At 36.6% G+C, this 21,018-nt stretch overlaps 1 protein-coding gene and 1 non-coding gene across 4 annotated transcripts in view; both read right to left on the reverse strand.

Moving 5' to 3' along the window:
• The window catches only part of MIGA1 (mitoguardin 1), a 73,568-nt gene that overhangs the window by 24,226 nt on the left and 28,324 nt on the right, over positions 1-21,018 (reverse strand). For all 3 annotated transcript variants that reach the window (XM_065910676.1, XM_065910684.1, XM_065910667.1), the window contains exon 8: positions 2,187-2,287. In XM_065910676.1, coding sequence (XP_065766748.1) covers positions 2,187-2,287 — 101 coding nt within the window. The remainder of the gene's footprint in view (positions 1-2,186; positions 2,288-21,018) is intronic.
• On the reverse strand, positions 17,317-17,426 carry LOC136156695 (U6 spliceosomal RNA). The gene has a single exon (XR_010661183.1). It is a non-coding gene; the product is annotated as a U6 spliceosomal RNA (small nuclear RNA).

Genomic DNA, 21,018 nt, shown 5'->3' on the forward strand with positions numbered 1-21,018 from the left:
CCATGAGAAAGAAATCTTGTCATTTGTGACAATATGTATGGGGCAGGATCTTGAAGGCATTATGTTAAGTGCAATAAGACAGAGAAGGACAAGTGCAGTTCACCCTTGAACAATATGGGGATTAGGGGAATTGACCCCATCTGTGGTTGAAATTGGAGAAGGCAATGGCACCCCACTCCAGTACTCTTGCCTGGAAAATCCCATGGATGGAGGAGCCTGGTAGGCTGCAGTCCACGGGGTCACGAAGAGTAAGACATGACTGAGCGACTTCACTTTCACTTTTCACTTTCATGCATTGGAGAAGGAAATGGCAACCCACTCCAGTGTTCTTGCCTGGAGAATCCCAGGGATGGGGTCGCACAGAGTCGGACACGACTGAAGTGACTTAGCAGCAGTGGTTGAAATAGTCATCCCCCCATTTCCTTTTTCAGGACCTGCCTTGGATACCAAAGTCTTCAGATGCTCAAGTCCCATAGTTGGCACTTAGTATTCACAGTTTCACATCCTTGGATTCAACCAACTGCAGATGATGCAGTATGTATTTATTGAAAAAAAAATCCACATATAAGTGCATCTACACAGTTTAAACCTATGTAGGGTCAAGGTCAACTGTACTGTAGGGTATCACATAATTTTGATCTAAAAAAGCCAAACCCATAGAAACAGAGGATCAGAATGGTGGTTACCAGGAGCAGGATGTGGAAACAACTGGGGAGATGCTGATCAAAGGGTACGAACTGCCAGTTAGAAGATGAATGTTCTGGGGATGTAATGTACAGCATCGAGATGCTAGTTACCAGTACTGTATCATATGCTTGGAAGCTGCTAAGAGAGCAAATCTTCATACCACAAAGAAGAAAGGTAATCATGTGAGGTGCTGGAGGTAATAACTAGCCTTATTGTGGTAATTATTCCAAATATATGTTTCAAATAATTGTTTTGTACAGGTTAAACTTCATGTTATAAGTCAATTGTATCCCAATAAAGCTGGGGGAAAAACAGAAAGATAACTCTGTCTATAACAACCCATAAAAAGCAGAGGAAATAGCTACTTCATAAAACAAGTCGATATGTTTTGTGTGTTGCAAACTTACAAGTATAAAAATATAAGGAAAACTGAACTCAGGAGATGATACTGTAAGCAATAGCTAAAATACACATATGCAGAAAAATCTTGAGAGGATGAAAGATTATGGTCTGCACAGCTTTAAAGAAGGCAGAGTCAAAGTTTAGGGAAAAGAGTGTTGGAACACCTAAGCTTTCCATACTAGAGCTTGAATCCACACATCAATAACAGATGTGTGATACTATTTATCGAAAAAAGGACAGCAGTAATATCTAAGAATCTACCATAAAAATGAAACAATTCTAAGATAAAATTGGCGATATGTAATTTTTAAAACTGTCTCAAGTAGAAAACATTATAAACAGATGACCACTTTGCAACCTTCTCTTTGGATAAAAAATTTAACTCTGAGCATAAAACAAATTACCCATAAATCCATAATTTAGTGATCACCACTGCTTACACATTAGTGTATTTATATCTAGCCTTTTTTCCGTCAGCTTAAATACTCATGTAATACACCACATACAGATTTTACTTCATTACAAAATTATAAGCACACACTCTCTATACTCATTTCACTTAATTTATGTTCCCATGTCATTAAAAACATTGGAAGTGTGTTTATGGCACTAGAATATTTCAAATTATGGATACTTCATAATTTGGCATTACACTGTTTTCAGTTTTTCATTATTATTTAAAATGCTACTGTGAATAGTTTTTATATATAAATCTTTGAATCTCATTTCCTTGGGGAAAAAATATCTAGAAACATGATTTCTCAGCTAAACAATCTGAATAATTTTAAGATTCTTAAAGGTGAATTGCTTTCCATTAACACACTGATATGCCTCATCCATAATCCACAGTCTAGGAAAGTGTTCACTTAAAGTCTATGTTTACATGTCCACCTCTCTAAAGAGACTCTAAACTCCTGTGGGAACTTATGTTCATAGTATATTCAGGATACTTTGTATCCTGGTATCTGGATACCTATCCTGGCACAGAGTTGATGCTAAATAAATGGCTACTGAACTGAGTTACAGCACAATGGCAAAACGGTAATGTTCAGCTGAAAAAGAATAAGAAATCCTCATTAGGAACATACATGTCCTACCTCTGCTGCTGAAGCAAAAGAATCGTTTGATGCAACACTCAAGGTGTCTCTCAAGCCGAAGTCATCCGCATTCCCTTTCATGGTGATATCTGTATCTTGATCTGAAAAGAAAAGGCAAAAAGTTCAGAAGTTGACATTCCTTGTCATTGCCATATTTCATATTCTACTGTTGACTTTTTCTGTTTTTTGTTTAAACTTCAGTCTTTATTAGAATTCTGGAATCTAAAAGAAAAACAATACAAACTGATGGGATATACTCTAACCAGACTCTCAAAGTGTTTCACCCTGATGCTGAACACCACCAAGCAAAGAAGAAAGTACGATATAGTATACAGGAGACACTTTTATTTTTAAAAGAGATTAAACTATTTCAGATTTTTAAAGCTTTTGAGTAAATAACAAATTGGTATATAATAACTGGAGTTGATTATCTACCAAGCACGGTAAATCAGTATATGTTATACCACAGGTAGTCTGAAACACAGCAATTTAAGTTGCAAGTGGCCTTGCCCAAATTGAGACAACTGGCAGATTCATTTACATTAAATGAGTTATCAGCATATAATGCTGTCTGGCTAGTCACCTGTGATAAAGCAATCAATCAAAATAATTCAGGAAGATTTTAGTCTTTAGGGTCTACTTTAAAACACTGAAAGGCCTAAAGTGATCAGTGTAGTTGGCTGATGTTGATTCTGCTCACTTGAAGGTTAAATATAACTGCCCTCATTTTCATTTATTTATTTTTTGGACACAGCACAGTGACTTACTGGTCTTAGTTCCCCAACCAGGGGTTGAATCTGGACCCTTGGCAGTGAGAACACGGAGTCCTAACCACTGGACTGCCAGGGAATTCCCCACAATGATTTCAAAGGATTGAAAAAGCTTAAAGGCATTTCTAAATGATTACTTTGACCATACCAAGACAGGCTACCTATTGCCAACACCTAACATGCTGAATGTGAATGTCAGTATCTTCACATACTATCATCCGGAATCTTAACTGTTGATACTCTACTTTCACTGGTACAGCCACTATGGAGATCGGTACGGAAATTCCTTTAAAAACTAAAACCAGAACTACCACATAATCCTGCAATCCCTCTCCTGGGCATACACATCCAGAGAAAAACGTGGTCCAAAAGGATACATGCACCCCAATGTTCAATGCAGCAGTGTTTACAATAGCCAAGACACGGAAGCAACCTCCATGTCCCCCAGCAGAGGAATGGAAAGAAGGTGTAATACATCTATACAACAGAATATTACTCAGCCATGATAAAGAATGAAACAATGCCATCTGCAGCAACATGGATGGACCCAGAGATTGTCGTACTGAGTGAAGTAAGTCAGAAAAAGAAAAATATGCATGATACTGCTTATATGCAAAAGAAATGATATAAAGGAACTTACAAAACAGAAAGACCCACAGACTCAGAGACTGAACTTATGGTTAGGGGATGGGGGAGGTATGTATTGGGAGTTTGGGGTTGACACGTACACAGTGCTGTATTTAAAATGGATAACCAAAACAGAAAAATAAATAAATAAATAAAATGGATAACCAACAAAGACCTACTGTATAGCACAGGAAACTCTGCTCAATATTATGTAACAACCTAAATGGGAAAAGAATTTGAAAAAGAATAGATACATGTGTATGTCTAACAATCACTTTGCTGTAAGCCTGAAACTATCACAACACTGCTAATCAACTATATTCCAATATAAAATGGGAAGTTTAAAGAAATTATATTTTCAAACAAATTCAATACTTATTTATAGATCTGACTACACTGTGGCAAGCAAGTGATATTCTTCAAATTCTATCACAAGAATTAAAAAAGCAAAGAATAAAACATACAGATTTTTATTTCCATTTTCAATCTGCTAAGTGTGTCAGATACTTTATCTTCTTTGAAAAAAAATCAGAAATCTCTTTGGCTTTCATTCATCCAGATTTTTATTCCATCATTTTCCCCCAAATAAAGTTCATTATCTTTACCATAAATGTTCCAAATCCCATTTACAACCCCCAAGTACCAGAAAACAGACATTTTGTGATTCTCTACAGGAAGTGTAAAGTTTTTAAAAAGTCCAAACCATTAATTTAGTTGAAATTCAAAAGATTTGCAACCAATCTGTATTATAATCTCTAAGCCAAGCAGAAGAGCAAATTGGGACAAAGTTCATCAATGCTTATCAATTAAGTATAAATACACATAGCATATTTTTATCTACTTTACACTTGGTGGGACCATAGTTGACATTTTAACCATTTAAATTCCAAATTTAAGTTATAATTGTTTTCCAATCAAGCTTACATCAGTCCTTTTAAAATACCTAACTCCTCAGTTCAAAATCCTACTAATAAATAACTATTAACAGAACAAAATCTGAGGTTAAAAAAAAAAAATCTGAGGTTAAATTATTCTATTTTCAAAAACACAAGTCCTTTTAGGAATTTAAAATTTTTTCAAGCTTGAGAACAAATTGTTTTACACTTATAAATAGCTGTAATACTATTATTTGGGGCACTCAGTTATCCAGAAAAATTTCCAATATTCTCTTTTCAATGCATTTATGCTTTTTGAAAATTATTTACAAAATTAAGTCAGCATTCAAAACTTTCAAACTTTTACCTTAATTATTTCCCATTGTTGGTACTAATTCTGCAAAAAGAAATCATAGTACAACCTTCAATAACCCAAAAGTATATTTAAAGCAGGATTAAGTTACAAGTCAACTAAGTTAAATCTTGGTTCCATATGCCTTTCGCTATTTTCAGAGTGGAACACAGACATTTATCTTATGTCACTTTACCTTTCAGACATTACCCAGGAGCTGTTAAAAGTCTGTTTTACTTCACTCAACAGTAACTAGCCATTCAATGTCATCCAGATGAGTTACCACGGTTGTACTTTATTTTTAAAAAAATCTAACAAAGAAAAATGGCTCAGAGGAATTGGAAAGTTTTATTCATTAAACTCAACTTCATAAACCACAGACCATATCTCTCATTTCAGTAATTGTTATGATTTCTGGGATGGTAGCTTAATAATTATGAAGAGAAATAATACATCTGTTTTTTAGATAAGCCAGCAAAAAGTATACAGAAAGAATATTGGGTAATATCTCAAATTAACTGCTTTCATGTAGTTTTAAAATTTAAAATACTTTTTCTAAAAGTATCATCAAATAAATAAATAAATAAAAGTATCATCAACTTAATTATTAAAAGACATGGAAAGCAAGGAAAATTAAAAACCAAAGGCTTCATCTAGTCAATAGTTTTAGAAACTTCTTACCAAATTCTTCTTAGGGAAAAAGTGCTAAAACTATAAGATATCATTACACATCTACCAGAATGATCAATTTGAGGAAAAAATGATCTTTTTTTTTTGTTAAGGGTATATAGCAATGAAACTCACACATTACTGGTAGAAACAGTTGGTAAAACCACTGTGGAAAGCTTGGCCATTATCTATGCAAGTTCAAGATTGCATTCTTATGACTTTGCAATTCTCTCCTTGGGTGTATTTTACAGAAATACATGTTTAAATGCATAGAAATGCTCATAACAGCGCTGACTAAGTAACCCCAGACTGGAAGGAAAACAACTATCCATCTACCATAGAATGCACAAACTGTGGTATATTTATACAACTAAATACTATACAACAAGAGAACTGAAGGAACTGCTGCTACATGCAGGAACACAAGTGAATCTTACAACATGTTGAGTGAAAAACGTTATGCATGATTTCATTCAAATAAAACTTTAAAAAAACAGGCAAAACTAAACAACAGTGATCAGGACTACGTACTTGGTTGGTAAACTATAAAGAAAAGCCAGAAAGTAATTAGTATGACCATCAGGACAGGGGGCTAATTGGGGGGTTGGTAGAAGGGTATTGATTGGGAGGGGTGCAAAAGAATCTTTTAGGGAGCTGGCAATGCTTTATTTTTCTATCTACTAACAGGAGGATATGATAAATCACTGTGATATTTTGTTTTGTGCACAGTTCTTCTAAGGGTTTAAATAAAAGGAAAGAAAAATGATGTTATCTATGGATCTTGGTCCCCAAGAGCTGAAAAAAACAATAAAATATTTTTCATATTTCAATGTTAACAATGATGCTGTAAATTATTATTAGATATGAATTTTATTCCCTGATAGAATAAGTATCTAAATAATGCTAAATTCAAAATGTCAAAAAATCTGGTAAGTCTGGTTAAGTACAAGAGTAAACTGAAAATAATTTACCTGCACCCTCTAAGGAAACACCAGGAGCAATAGTAGAGTCTAATGCCATGCATGTGTACCACTCACAGGCTTTCTTCTCCAAGCTCACTGATTTTTCTTTGCTCTTTAATGATTGTTTTCAAATTTTAAGTGAGAATTTTTAGGTGGAGATAATCAACTATTCTCAGGAAGAAGACAAATTATGAGGTGTGTAATCTAATTGTAACAGTAAGATTGTGATTAATAAACACTTACTTTACACATACTCAACACCAGAAACCAAATTACATGTTTCACATATATTATCTAATAATTCTCACAATAATCCTACCCTTTTTAGTTAGGTACTTTTTTTTCTTTTTATATATCAAAAAATTAAGGGACAGGAAGGTCAAGTAACTTGGCCCATAGTTACACCATTTAGAAATGGAATGGCAGGATTCAAACTCAAGTTATTTGACACCAGATTTCAGGTTATGAGGGCTTCCCTGGTGGCTCAGAAGGTAAAGAATCTGCTTGCAACGCAGGAGACCTGGGTTTGATCCCTGGATTGGAAAGATCCCCTGGAGGAGGGCATGGCAACCCACTCCAGCATTCTTGCCTGAAGAATCCCATGGACAGAGGAGCCTGGCGGGCTACAGTCCATGGAGTCACAAAGAGTCGGACATGGCTGAGCTAGTGCTAATTGCTGAGCCTCTCCTATATTTCTCCTGGGTCATTTTTCCTATTATATGACTTTATTTTGTTTTGAGAGCACTGTTAAAATTCTTATGTTTCCATACACTAAATTAATTAAACTTATGATACTATAAACCTGAAATATACAGCTTAAGCCCCTTAAGGATTCATCATTAACCTCAGAAATACCTATAAAAAGCTTTCCACATAATTGGATGACTAAATACAAAAAAATGTACCATGGGTTACCTCATTGGCTCTTAGAGGAGCAGCTTTTTTTTTTTTTAACCTTCTTAAATAGTAATCCTAACATTTTTAAGAACATTTTTTTTACATGTCTCAATCACCCAGAACTTTTAAAATATTCACACACAGACATAAAATGTTCTTCTCTGAAAGAACACTGAAAGAATAATGTTTACTTTCAACTCAACAGTCATATAGCTTAGGCCAAAAATATGACTGGATTCAAGCCTTCCTCCTCCTTTCACAATCTCATAATTCACATATTACTTAAGCTTTTTCCAAGGCAAAATTTGCTTGAAAGTTATAAAAAGAAAAAATCAGAAGACACTTCGGCTCTGGAACTTGGAACCTTAGGCCTGGATCTATTTTCTTTAAACCAATCCAAGTGGGTTTTTAACGTGTCTCACTTTTGCCATCCCCAGACATGGTTCATTTTCTGTCACTTAGAAGGCATCGGGTTTATTTTAACTTCAACAGATTCTAGTGGAGATTCCAAAGATGCCACTCTTCTTTTCAAATCCAGGCTGTCCACTGTGGATTTTGTAACACCAGCAAGAAGAGGATGTCTGCCAAATGTCTCAATGTCATCTGACTTCTATGTCAGCAGCTATTCTCCAGATGATTTTCAGCAGTTAAAATATGATTTGGAACCTTGTCTTTTCTATGGTTTTATTAAAAATGGAAAAGGTCCGCTGCTGACAAGACAAGTTATTTTCCAGAATCTTCTATAATCTGTTAAAATAATTAAGAAATCTAGAAAATTACTGCTGTTGTTTACCCTGTATGACTATCTGGTTCCATCCATACTGAGGATAATTTTTTATCCTCATTTAATTTAATACTAAAAACAAAGTGGAATATAAAACCCCAAAACAATGGGGGGGAATTGGATGAAGGTAGTCAAAGATACAAATTCAGTTATGTAATGTACAACATGATAAATATAATTATCACTGCTGTATGTTATATATGAATGTTATTAAGAGTGTAAATCCTAAGAGTTCACATCACAATGAAAAAACTTTTTTTTCTGTTTCTTTAATTTTGTACCAACATGAGATGATGGATTTTTGCTAAACTTACTGTGGCAATCATTTTACGATGTATGTAAGTCAAATCATTATTTTGTATGCCTTAAACTTACACAGTGCTATATGTCAATTATAGTTCAATAAAACTGGAAGAAAAAAACACTTAATTTTAGAAAGTGGAAGAATTAAGTGAGCTAACAGATGATATTTTCTTGATTTTTCCCTGGATGAGCCTTAACACTGAAAAGAGTAACAATGAAACCTCCTAAAACAAAAGAAAGGCTATCTAATCAAATCAATTCTTAGTTTATTATCACGTATACCATTTTGCCTATATGAAACACACATGCACAAAGCAGCCCCATACTGTGGCACTACTCAAAACAATATTTCCACAATGGCTGTCTCTGGCTTTCCCCATTTATCAAAACTTCTTAGATGCCATGACTGGCCAATGAAACAACTGTGATTTCCTAACTGGGAAATCCAGATGCTTATGCGAAATGAGTAACAGAAGAAAAGAAAAAGGAGTAACAGCATTTTATATCTTTTTTTAGGAGCAGGAGAGAAGTAATTGGATAACCTAAAGGGCTAAAAGTAATAAAGGGTAGGTCTGATGTTATAGAGACTTTAACAGGGCCACTAGCACCGCTAGTGAATCTGTACACCACACAAAAGGTCCCTGGGTCAATGGGACAAAGGCAGGCAGAACTCCAGCCCACATCTTGGGCCTGTATCATCCTCGAAGATGAACCTTTTTCTTATCACAAAGGTGCCCTTCCCAAAGGCCTGTTGTTGTATAGTTGCTAAGTCGTGTCTGACTCTTTTGCAGTCCCATGGACTGTAGCCTACCAGGCGCCTCTGTCCATAGGCTTTCCCAGGCAGGAATACTGGAACAGGTTGCCATTCCCTTCTCCGGGATCTTCCCGACTCAGGGATAGAGCCCACATCTCCTGCATTGGCAGATTCTTTGAGCCATGAGGGAAGCCCACTCCCAAGGCGCTACATAGGCCTTTATCGACATCAAACAAAGGCCTTGGATGGTTTAGTGTAGGTCCTGCACTTAGAAATCCAAGTGGGTAAGATATAACTTGAATACATAAAAAGCAAAGGCAAGAAACAGGAATTTCCCTTGTATGTGGCACCCCAGCAATTTTCATTATACTGCTTTCATCTCTGAACCTATTTTGACTTGCATATATAACATCAGTTAGACTTCATTTTGTAGTATTATTAAAAATTTTGAAATTAAGATTATGAGCCTTAATGCATGACAAGAAGTTACAGGGCAAATTTCTTATGTGTTCTGAAATTTGCAGTATATATATTTAGAAGTCTGAGTATACAAGTTAAGCCTGTAATTCATGTCACCTCCTAAAAATAAACCCTCGGGGAGTTTATCCTCTGACCACAGTGATTCTGCATGGAAGGAAAGGGACAAGGTCTTAAAGCGTCAACTCTGGGCTGTCTGACGTTTGACATAAGGTTGAGGTTATTTCCTCTTGCTGCCAGCTCTTTCAGTCTCACTAAATGTTCTACCTGGCTGCTTACCAGAAAGACGAAGAACATTTCTCTAGTGGTCAGGAGGTCCCACTTTACAGCTTTTCCTGTTCTCTGCCAGGGAATTTGTACAGTCAGTACTGCTACTGCTGCTGCTAAGTTGCTTCAGTTGTGTCTGACTCTGTGCGACCCCATAGACGGCAGCCCACCAGGCTCCTCTGTCCCTGGGATTCTCCAGGCAAGAATACTGGAGCGGGTTGCCATTTCCCTCTCCAATGCATGCATGCATGCTAAGTCGCTTCAGTCGTGTCCGGCTCTGAGCGACCCTATGGACAGCAGCCCACCAGGCTCCTCTGTTCATGGGATTCTCCAGGCAAGAACACTGGAATGGGTTGCTATCTCCTTCTCCAACAATCAGTACTAGGCTGGAAAAATACCTAATTTCCCCTGTCTCAATGAAGTCCTATGCATAAGTTACCAGAAAGAAAGATGAATAAAACACTTAAATTGTATCAGTAAATGCTCCCATAATCTCCTGCAAACAGGTAAATTTGATTAAATGACTTCTTATCATTCTCAGCGGCTCCCTTTGGCCTAAACGTATAAAACAAAGACCTGCAAGATTTATCTTCTGCCCACCTTTCTAGATTCCTTTCCCACCACTCTCTTACTTACACTGTGTTCCCAAGATGTATCAAACAGCTTACAGTTCCCTAAACAGGCCCCACTTTCCACCTTGATCCATGTTGGTCCCTCCACTGGGAACACCCTTTTTTCCTATTCCTGATGGACATACTTCAGGCACACTTCTGCGTGACACCTCCAGAGCACCTTCTAAACACATTATTACAGCACTTTTTTATTAAAATAAAAAATTTTAATGCCTATCTTCAAAGACAGATTCTGGGTTGCCTAAAAGCAAGAGTGAGACTTTCTTCACTCTAGTCCCTCCAGTGTCTTACACCGTGTTTGACATACACCAGGAAATCAAATGTTTGCTAAACAAATATTCCAGCCCTAAGATTCTGAGTTCATTCTGTTAAAAAATAGATTATAAAGAGACCTAAATACATATCTGAAATATGCAGTGATGCTGCTAAGCTACAAAAATTCCTGGTTTAAAGGACTAAATTTATAATTTATTCGTACACATCACTATGAAAGAATTTCAAAGTCCTTTGCTTTAGCCAAAAAAATCAATGCTTATCAAACTTATGGCTTCAGAGTTGCCTTCTAACACAGTCATTGCAAACATGTACTATCCTTCATAGAATCTGTAAACATACAGCAACATGGATGCAACTAGAGATTATCATATTAAGTGAAGTCAGTCAGAAAGACAAATATCATGTGATACCACTTATAAGCAAAATCTAAAATATGACACAAATGAGCCTATATATGAAGCAGAAATAGAATCATGGACATAGAGAATAGACTGGTGTTGCCAAGAGGGAGGGGGTGGGAGAGGGTAGGCGTGGGAGTTTGGGATTAGCAGGTGCAAACTAGTATATGTGGGATGGATAAACAACAAGGTCCTACTTAGAGCGCAGGGAACTATATTTGATATTCTGTGATAAACCATAATGAAAAAGAATGTGTGTATACATATATGTGTGTGTGTGTGTGCGCGCATAATTGAGATAATTTGCTGTATCTGTGCTTAGTTGCTTCTATCGTGTCCAACTTTTTGCGACTCCAAGGACTAGAGCTGCCAGGCTCTTCTGTCCATAGGATTTCCCAGGCAAGAATATTAGAGTGGGTTGCCATTTCCTTTTCCAGGGAACCCTCCCGTCCCAGGGATCGAACCCGTTTCTATTACGTCCCCTGCATTGGCAGGCAGCTTCTTTACCATTAGCACTACCTGGGAAGAATCTGCTGAATAGCAGGTATTAACACAACACTGTAAATCAACTATACTTCAATTAAAAACAGAGAGAAATTTAAGCAAACTATAAAGCGCAATTAATTTTAGAAGAGATCTAAAATACAGATTCCTTAAATTATGTTTGCTGTAAAACATATCAACTAAATAATGTGCCCAAGAAACTGTAAACAAGCTTCATCTGTCATTAATCAGGTTTATTTTTACACTCGTATTAAATTTAGCATTTTGGTGCTGCCCTAAGAGTCTAACCAAAGTGAGTAAAAAATAACCTTACTTCCTAAATGCACTGTTACAGAAACAAACTATCAAACCATGTAATGGTGTATACTCTGCATGATGTGAAGATAAGAAAAGTCTCCTAAAATATAAACCATTCCTTGGTGTCAGGTTTTAATGCCATAGTCTACCAATCTCTCATTAGTTGTTGTGATCAACTAAAGTCTAATTTTTTTCCAAAATAATTCAAATAACATAAATTTCTGTTTAATACAATAGATATATATACTTTTATTATACAATATTTGATATGTACAAAAACTATACATAGGATAGGTGTGTATAATATTTTGAATCAAAATACTGAAACAAACATTTGTGAATCTACTAACCATTTTCAGCCACTTTTTTTTTTTTTGGCCACACAGTGCATCTTGCTTCCCAACCGGAGATGGAACCCGGGTATGCTGCTGTGGAAATGCAAAGTCCTAACCACTGACTGGACTGCCAGGCAAATCCCTACAACCATATCATAAAACTTGCAAAATTACTGGAAGGACTGATGCTGAAGCTAAAACTCCAACACTCCGGCTACCTAATTCGAAGAACTGACTCATTGGAAAAGACCCTGATGCTGGGAAAGACTGAAGGCGGGAGGAGAAGGGAACGACAGAGGATGAGATGGTTGGATGGCATCACCAACTCAATGGACATGAGTTTGAATAAACTCTGGGAGTTGGTGATGGGCAAGGAGGCCTGGCGTGCTGCAATCCATGGGGTCACAGAGAGTCAGACACGACTGAGAGACTGAACTGAAAGGAAAAAAGTACCATCATGCAGAAGACAGTACTGGAGATATCTGATACTCATGATATATGACTCTCCAAATAAATTTCAGAGATATTCAGTAAAAACAGCAGCAGATAACCAAAGATAACCACATGTCCCAAACCAGATCTGTTTACTTTTAAGTTCTTATCTTAGGCTCTTAAGCAGGCTGAGGGCACTTCAGTTGGGAAGGATGGGAAAGAATGGAGGTGGGAAAGATAAAAGAAGGATCTTCTGCTTTGTAGCCTAAAGCTCTGTGTTTCACAAAATAGCTCACTGAGCTTTATACTAGTCTATATGATATTGCTTTCTAACTGCTTCCTAAAAGTAAGTCTTACTTTGCCAATCAGACCACAAATAACCCGAAAACAGGCACTTTAGTCCTTATTTCATCTGCATGTCATCACACATGAAGCATACAATAAACAAATAAATAGTTGCAAATTGACTTTTAAGCTATAATTCACCTTAGCAGTCTTCACAAGTCCCTACGTAAATGCTCTTGTACCTAACTGGGAGGCTACAGCAACAGACGCACAGTCTTTGATTCTGTGCAGCAGGCCAGCTAACTCACAGTGCTTCTTTGTAAACAGCTCTTCAGAGGCAAAATGACTCTAAGAATCTGTCCAGAGCAGTAAGGTGGGGGGTCGGGGCAGAGGGTGGTGCTGGAAGAAATAAAGAAAGGAACACACAAAGGTCGGAAAAAAGCACAAGGGTTGAAAAGAAACAAAATAAACAGACTATCATTTGCAGATCTGTGGTCTAGATAAAAATTCCAGAAGAACCTATGACAAACTACTGGTGGTGGAACTAATATGAGTTAATAAGGGTTGCTGATAATACTCAAATGTAAATATCAACAATATTTTGGATACCAGTAACAACAAATTAGAAAATAAATTCAGAAAATGTACCATGTACAATGACAACAAAATAAAGGAATAAAGATACATAAGACCTGTATAGAGAAACCATAAAAAATTATGAAGGACATACAAGATTTAAGTAAATAAAGAGCCATATTATGTTTGTAGATGGAAACATTAATATTATAAAGATATAAATTTTTCATATTATTAGGTCAGCTTATGAAGTTGACCTAACATAACCAAAATTCCAAGAGGTGATTTCATGAAGCTTGAGAAGCTGTCCTAAACTTCACAGGGAAAGGCAAAGGGCTTAAGAATAGATTCATGTAAATGTATGACAAAACCCACTACAATATTGTAAAGTAATTAACCTTCAATAAAAATAAGTGAAAAAAAAAAAAAAAGAATAGCCAAAGCAGTTCTAAAAAAGCACAGTGAATTGACTCACCCAACCAGGTGTCCAGACTCATTATAAAACTTTATATATAAAGTTATAGTAATTGAGATACTAGAAACCAATGCAGAAACAGACAAACAGAACAAAACAGGAGAATCCAGAGAAGACACACATATAAGACAACTTTACATATGAGAGGGTGTATTTCAAATCAGTAAGAACAGAACACATCATTCAATGAATGGTATTGAGGTCACTAGTTATCCAAATGCTTAAAACAAAAAATGGAGTAATAATATACATTTAAAAAAATCAGCTTCTAACCAATTCCACAATAGGCAGAAAAAAATGATTCAGAGCATGTTGAATTATGCAAAGGAAGAGTAACAGCAAAAAAAGAAAAAGAAATAGATGGAAAATTTACTAAAAATCTGGAGTTGATTACAAAACTACAGTCTTAGAGAAGAATTTCAGTTTTGGAATATATAGTCTGGTTGGAATATATGGGAAAGAGTAAAACAAATAGAATCAGAGAAGTGATCTAAGAACCTAGGAATGACAAGATGAGTTTTGCATCAAGATTAACTCCAGAAACAAGGTACAGATTTCCCAGCGGGGAGAGACGGGAGGCAGGAACCCTACTGGAGGATTCTTAAATCCAAGCGAAATATAATGAGGGTGCAGAGAAAGCAGAATAAATGACAGCTATATTATGGAGGAAGAATTGACAGAACTTACTAGATAACTGGATGTGCTGGCAAGGAGTATATTCATTACCACTGCTTGCTTTCCTCCTTTGCATATGGCAAGAGCAAGAATCAAGGAAAATCAGTGATCTTAGCTATATCTAGAATAAATTCTTCAACAAAGTATTTGTCCTTCAGATGGCAATTTTCTAACACACAAAAAAAACATTTATAAGGGGCATCTTTTTTACCTTCCCAAATAAATAACTTTGAACATGGCCTAAATACTTTGTTTTAGGAAATGAAATTTATGTTGATATTAGGAGAAAAAGTCAAATTAATTTCAGAAATGAATATAACTGAATAATATCATGTAAAACAAGTTATGAACATGTGATATCACCTACCAGTAACCATGAATTTTTTAAAATAAAAGCCTATTCAAGAAAGATTCATGCAGAGAACTAATTACAAAGAAACTAAATTCCCGTCAGTAACAGAAGGAACATATATGTTGAAAAGATACCACATGTAAAGTCCCAAGTATTAGAAATGAGTTTGTTTCTGCTACACCAACATGACTGAACCTCAAAAGTGCAATAATTACAGGAACAGCCAGGACACAAAATTCATATTTTAAGATTAATCTTCTATTAAGACTGATCTTCTAACAAGGTAAGAAAGAGTCAAATGTATAAATTGGACAAGAATACATACAGGGGTGATAAGTCAATGACATTTAATTTTATTGCTTGTTTCACAGGGCAAATAGGATCAAATACTGGAAATTTTACATGCTTCAAACTAAAAGAACGTCAAAGAAATGACAAGGACACAATTCAGTTTGCTACTTGAGAGAACAGACTGATGTGAGTGGGAGATCCATTAGGTGGACTCTATGGGGATAAACCATGCATTTTTTAAACAATCTTAGAACAGGCCTCAGAAAAATGTGAGAATGTATATGAATGCAGAACAAATGTTTACCACGTACTAGTGCTAAAATACAATATGCATGTTATCTCACTTAATTGTCACAGTTCTATGAAGCTGATCCTAATGTAGTCCTCCAGCTTACAGATGAAGGAGATGAATCTAAGAAAGGTCAAGGCCTGCTTAGGTTTCACAGCTAGTTCAGAGTGGTAGAGCCGGGATTTGAATCCATGTTTGTTTAACTCCAAAGCCCATGTCCTGAACTTCTAAGCTATACTGTCTACAAATGAAAACATACTGGAGTTTTTTGGGTGAGACTTCAAAAATTACAATAACAAAATTATAGTTTAACAATTACAATTTAACAATTATCTGAAAAAGAGAAACTGCAAATAAATGTTAACTACGTGCTGTTAGCTAGAAGAACTCACACTCAAATGGAAACGTACACTAATGTTATTTCAAGTCTCTGCATAACCTCCTGGCTCTGTCTCACTATGAGTTACAGTAGCAGGTGTATACGAAACACGCCAGAAAGAGAGTGGTGACCTAAATTTAACTCCCAGTGCTACGAACAACCCAGAATGGCATTTGTGAGTCACAGGCGTGCCACTAGCAGATAGAATGTGCTGCCCTCTAGTGATTTCAACACCTTTCATTTAACATTAAACAGTCCCACCTAAGTGAAGAAGGAAAACAAATTTTTTTAAATTAGAGAACTAAAATCTTCATTTTATTTAATAATCAGAAGAACAGAACCAACAATAACTGCTTAGGCCAGGAGTAAACTGTTGATGTGTAAGAGCAAATACAGAACTATATCCAATAATGATTCACTAATTCATAACAGTTAAGGAAGTATCAGTACAGAATACGATAAAAGATGAATTAGAGAATAGCAGGTAGTTACATTTTATACAAGGAATTCATGCCTTAAAACATAATTCAAACACTGGCTAATTCAAAGCTATGTTCCTATAAGAATAAATGTAAACAGATGCTAATTTACATTAAAACCATTGTGTTGTATGTCTTTTCCCAAGTATAGCTTCAAAGCATAATAAATGGCTATAATGTCTATTTTTTTGAAATCTGTGAAGGTTTACTCCCTCCAATTTTTTCTACTATAAAATAGCATACTTATCAGGAAAACCACAATATTCTCAATCATCAGAAACAGAATTTGTAGAAAGATGGTCACTGCCTCTTCTTGCTTTCCAAATCTGATGAGAATCTATCTCATTTGTGAAACCCAAACTCAGATTGCTAAGGACAAGGAAGTCTGGGAGATGTAGCTTGTTTTGGGGTATATTTTTTTTGTGGAGGGAGGCTTTTATAGCTTTTATTGCTTCCTAGGTGGTGCAGTGGTAAAGAATCCACCTACTAGTACAGGAGATCCAAGAGACGTGGGTTCGATCCCTGGGTCGGGAAGATCCCCTGGAGTAGAAAATGACATCCCATTCCGTATTCTTGCCTGGAAAGTTCCATGGACACAGGAGGCTGGTGGGCTACAGGTCATGAGGCCACAGAGAGTCAGACACAACTGAGCAACTAAGCACACAGTTTTTAATAGTTTATTAGCTACTGTTGTTTTCTTTTCATTAATTTGACTATTAAAAATATAGAACGCTTCACAAATTTGTGTGCCATCCTTGCACAGAGGCCATGCTAATCTTCTCTGTATTGTTCCAATTTTAGTGTATGTGCTGCCAAAGTGAGCAGCACATATATTAAAGAATGTTAAGTTGTTAAGAATGCTTTAAAAACACAAAGTACTTGTAGTAAAGTCTTTTGTATCACTATCACTTCCTTCCCAAACATCAAAAATAATTTTCTATTTTAACACAGATGATAGCTTGGCTTAGGGGTGCCCTGGACTGCTTGAGATTTTAAAGCCAAGTTGCCAGAGGTTTTTCATTTTTTCAAATAAAAGGGCTCCTGGTTCAACTCTGCTTTTTTATTCTCTTAGCATTAGTTCCAATATTTCCAGGACACTCTGTACTAAATTAACAGCAAGATTGTCAGCAGTTATTTGAGTTCTTTACCACATTTAATGACCACTTGGAATGACAATATTACAGAATATAAAAACTTAAGAATAAAAGTAAAAACAACAGCACAATAATCATCAAAACCGTTTGTAGACGTTCCCATGCACGTAAACAACAGTATGGTTCTCTAGATATTTACTTATGATACTCTACTCCTGTTACCAGCTGAAGCGGTACCACCTAGAGTAAGCATGGTTTATAATTCACTAGGTCCATCAGCTTTGAAACTAAGAGATTCATAAACTGCTTGACATTTGTACTACTTAAAATTTGTAGTATGAAGTGCTATTTTGTACTGTTTCAAATTCACACACACACACACACACACAAAAATCAGTTAAAATTAGCTAACAGAATCATACTGTATTTTAAATCACACTGTATTGAAGTGTAATTTACAAACCATAAAATTTCCCCATTTTAAGTGTACAATTCAATGAATTTTAGTAAATACATACAGTCTTGCAACTATTACCACAATCCAGTGTTAGAATCATACTACACATTTTTTTAAACTCTAAAATTTAAATCTTAGATTTATTAGCTTCACTTACTTGTGTGTGCTCAGTCACTCAGGTGTACATGACGCTTCGTGACCCCATGGACTGGAGTCTGCCAAGATCCTCTGTCCATGGGATTTCCCAGACAAGAATACTGGAGTGAGTTGCCATTTCCTCCTCCAGGGGATCTTCCCAACCCAAGGATGGAACCTGAGTTTTTCTTGCATTGCAGGCGGATTCCTTACTGCTGAGCCACCAGGAAAGCCCTTCACTTACCTAAACTAACTCATAACACTGACAAAAGGTTTTTGGATCTGCTAAAATGGGAAGATACAATTTACTCTCAACAAACACACTGCTATCTAAAAAAAAAATGCTAAGACAGTTTTAAACATACTAAAAGGATAGTGCTGGGGAGGATTTAAAGTGTCCTCTAAACTTGTGCACAATGTTAACATGGAAAACTACTTACTATAAGCAGAATAAGAGAATGTAAAATTAAGTAGAGTCCCTATGTATATTCTGAATTCTCAAATTAGTGAAGTAAGTTTTGCTGAGGTTCTTGTATCAATAAAATCTGACAATGTGCCTTTGAAAACTAAAATGATTTATTTATTTGCAAGTGAATATAAAACCAGCCATGAATACTTGATGGCAAATACCTACTATCTGCAAAAAATCTCAGCATTGACAATATTGCCAAAAACCATGAACTGGTAACTTCCTCTTTAAAAAAAAAATTTTTTTTTATTTTCTTAAATTACTAGTTAAGTAGATAAGTATACATATATTTTGGCATGATATATATCAAAGTATTCTAAGATCTCTTTACGATCAAGATGAAAAAAATGTGACAGTAAAACTTCTAAAACTCTTGGAATTTCCTGAGTGATGGGGTGAGAGGGATGCTATTCATAAGTCCCTTTCAACTGTAACCAAAGATTATGCTCATGAGGTGACTCCTGGAGGATGGGGGATGTTCACCAAGGGAACAAACCCTGAGATTAGAAAACTAGAACTTTTGGGGCTTCGCTGGTAGCTCAGTGGTAAAGAATAGGCCTGCCAGTGCAGGAGACATGGGTTCGACCCCTGATCTGGGAAGATCTCATATGCTGCGGAGCAACCAAGCCCGAGTGCCACAACTACTAAACCTGTGCTCTCGAGCCTGGGAGCCGCAACTACTGAAGCCTGCCTGTGTCAGAGCCCACAGTTCGTAAGAGAAGCCGCCCCAATGAGAAGCCTACATATCGCAGCTAGAGAGCAGCCCCCATTCACCACAACTAGAGGGAAGCCTGTGTAGCAATGAAGACCCAGCACAGCCAAAAATAATAATAAACTAAAAAGAAAGAAAATTGGAACTTTCAACTCCAACCCTGACCCCTAAAGGGAGAAAGGCCGAGAATTAAGTTAATCGCCAATAGCTGATGACTCAGCCAACCGTGCCGGCATAATGGAACCTCCAAAAGAACACGACGGTTTAGAGAGCTCCAGGTTGGTGAACACATCCAGCTGCAAGGAGAGCGCTGTGTCTGCAGAGGGTATGAACGTCCCACACCCATTTCCCGTTCCTTGCCCTATGCATCTCTTCCACTTGACTGCTGCTTAATTATATCTTTCATAATAAATGAGGAATAGAAAGTAAAGTGCTTCTCAAAATTCTGTGAGCCATCCCATCAATAGTAAACTATCAAACCTAAGGAGGGATTGGTGGGGACCTGTGATTTATAGAAAAAACACTGGTCAGAAGCACAGGTTTGGCTTTGCGATTGGCATATGAGTGGGGACGCTCTTGTGAGATAAGCCTTTAACCTGTGGAATCTGCACTAACACTTGGTATTTAAGTGTTTGACTGAAGAGAATTGCAGGACACCCCAACTGGTGTCCACAGAGAACTGGAGAATTTCCTGGCATGGAAAATCCACTCATTTTGTGTCAAAAGTTGTAAATAAAGGGAAACAAGTTTTCCTTTAAACATGTTTTGTTAATGGTTTCAATGAGACCCTTGATGACCAAGGTGACCAAACTGAACAAAGGAGAAAGTGATACAAAACTGAGAGGGATGTCAAATCTAAATCTGAATCTATCTTAATTCAGGATGATGACTTGAGAAGTGACAATTTAGTGTTGAATAGGAAAAATAAACATAACATCTAAAAGCTTGGGTCCAAAGAAACAACTACACAGGAACAGATGAGGGAAGAAGTGACTTAAAAATAACGTATCTAAACAATAACAACAAAGAACTCAAGTTTCAGCTTACCATTAGCTCAACATTAGCAATGTTACTTAATGTAGGGACTTCCCTGGTGGTCCAGGGGTTAAGAATTCGCCTGCCAGTACAGGGAAACGTGGGTTCCATCCCTGTCCAGGCAGATTCCACAGCCACAGGGCAACTAACCCCTGTGAGCCAGAACTGCGGAGCCCGCGCCCTGGAGCCCGTGTTCCACAAGGGAAGCCGCCACAATGAGAAGTAGTCCCCATTCACGGCAACTAGAGGAGCCCACGTGCAGCACCAAAGACCCAGAGCAGCCAAAAATAAATAAACTTAAAAACAAAACCAAAAAACCCCCAAAACTAATATAGTCCTTAGGCTCCGTAATTATAATGCTCAGAATTTCTTGTTCAGTATGACGGAGCATAAGCATCTACTTCTCCTTTCTAAAGGCCCATTAAGAAGGGTAGGATCCCTGGAGATCCAGTGGATAGAACTCCCCAATTGCGCTGCCAAGGGTATGGATTCAATCAAGCCACATGGTGCAACCAAAA

The sequence above is a fragment of the Muntiacus reevesi genome, chromosome 1 (assembly GCF_963930625.1).
Source record: "Muntiacus reevesi chromosome 1, mMunRee1.1, whole genome shotgun sequence".
In the NCBI taxonomy this organism is placed as follows: Eukaryota; Metazoa; Chordata; class Mammalia; order Artiodactyla; family Cervidae; genus Muntiacus; species Muntiacus reevesi.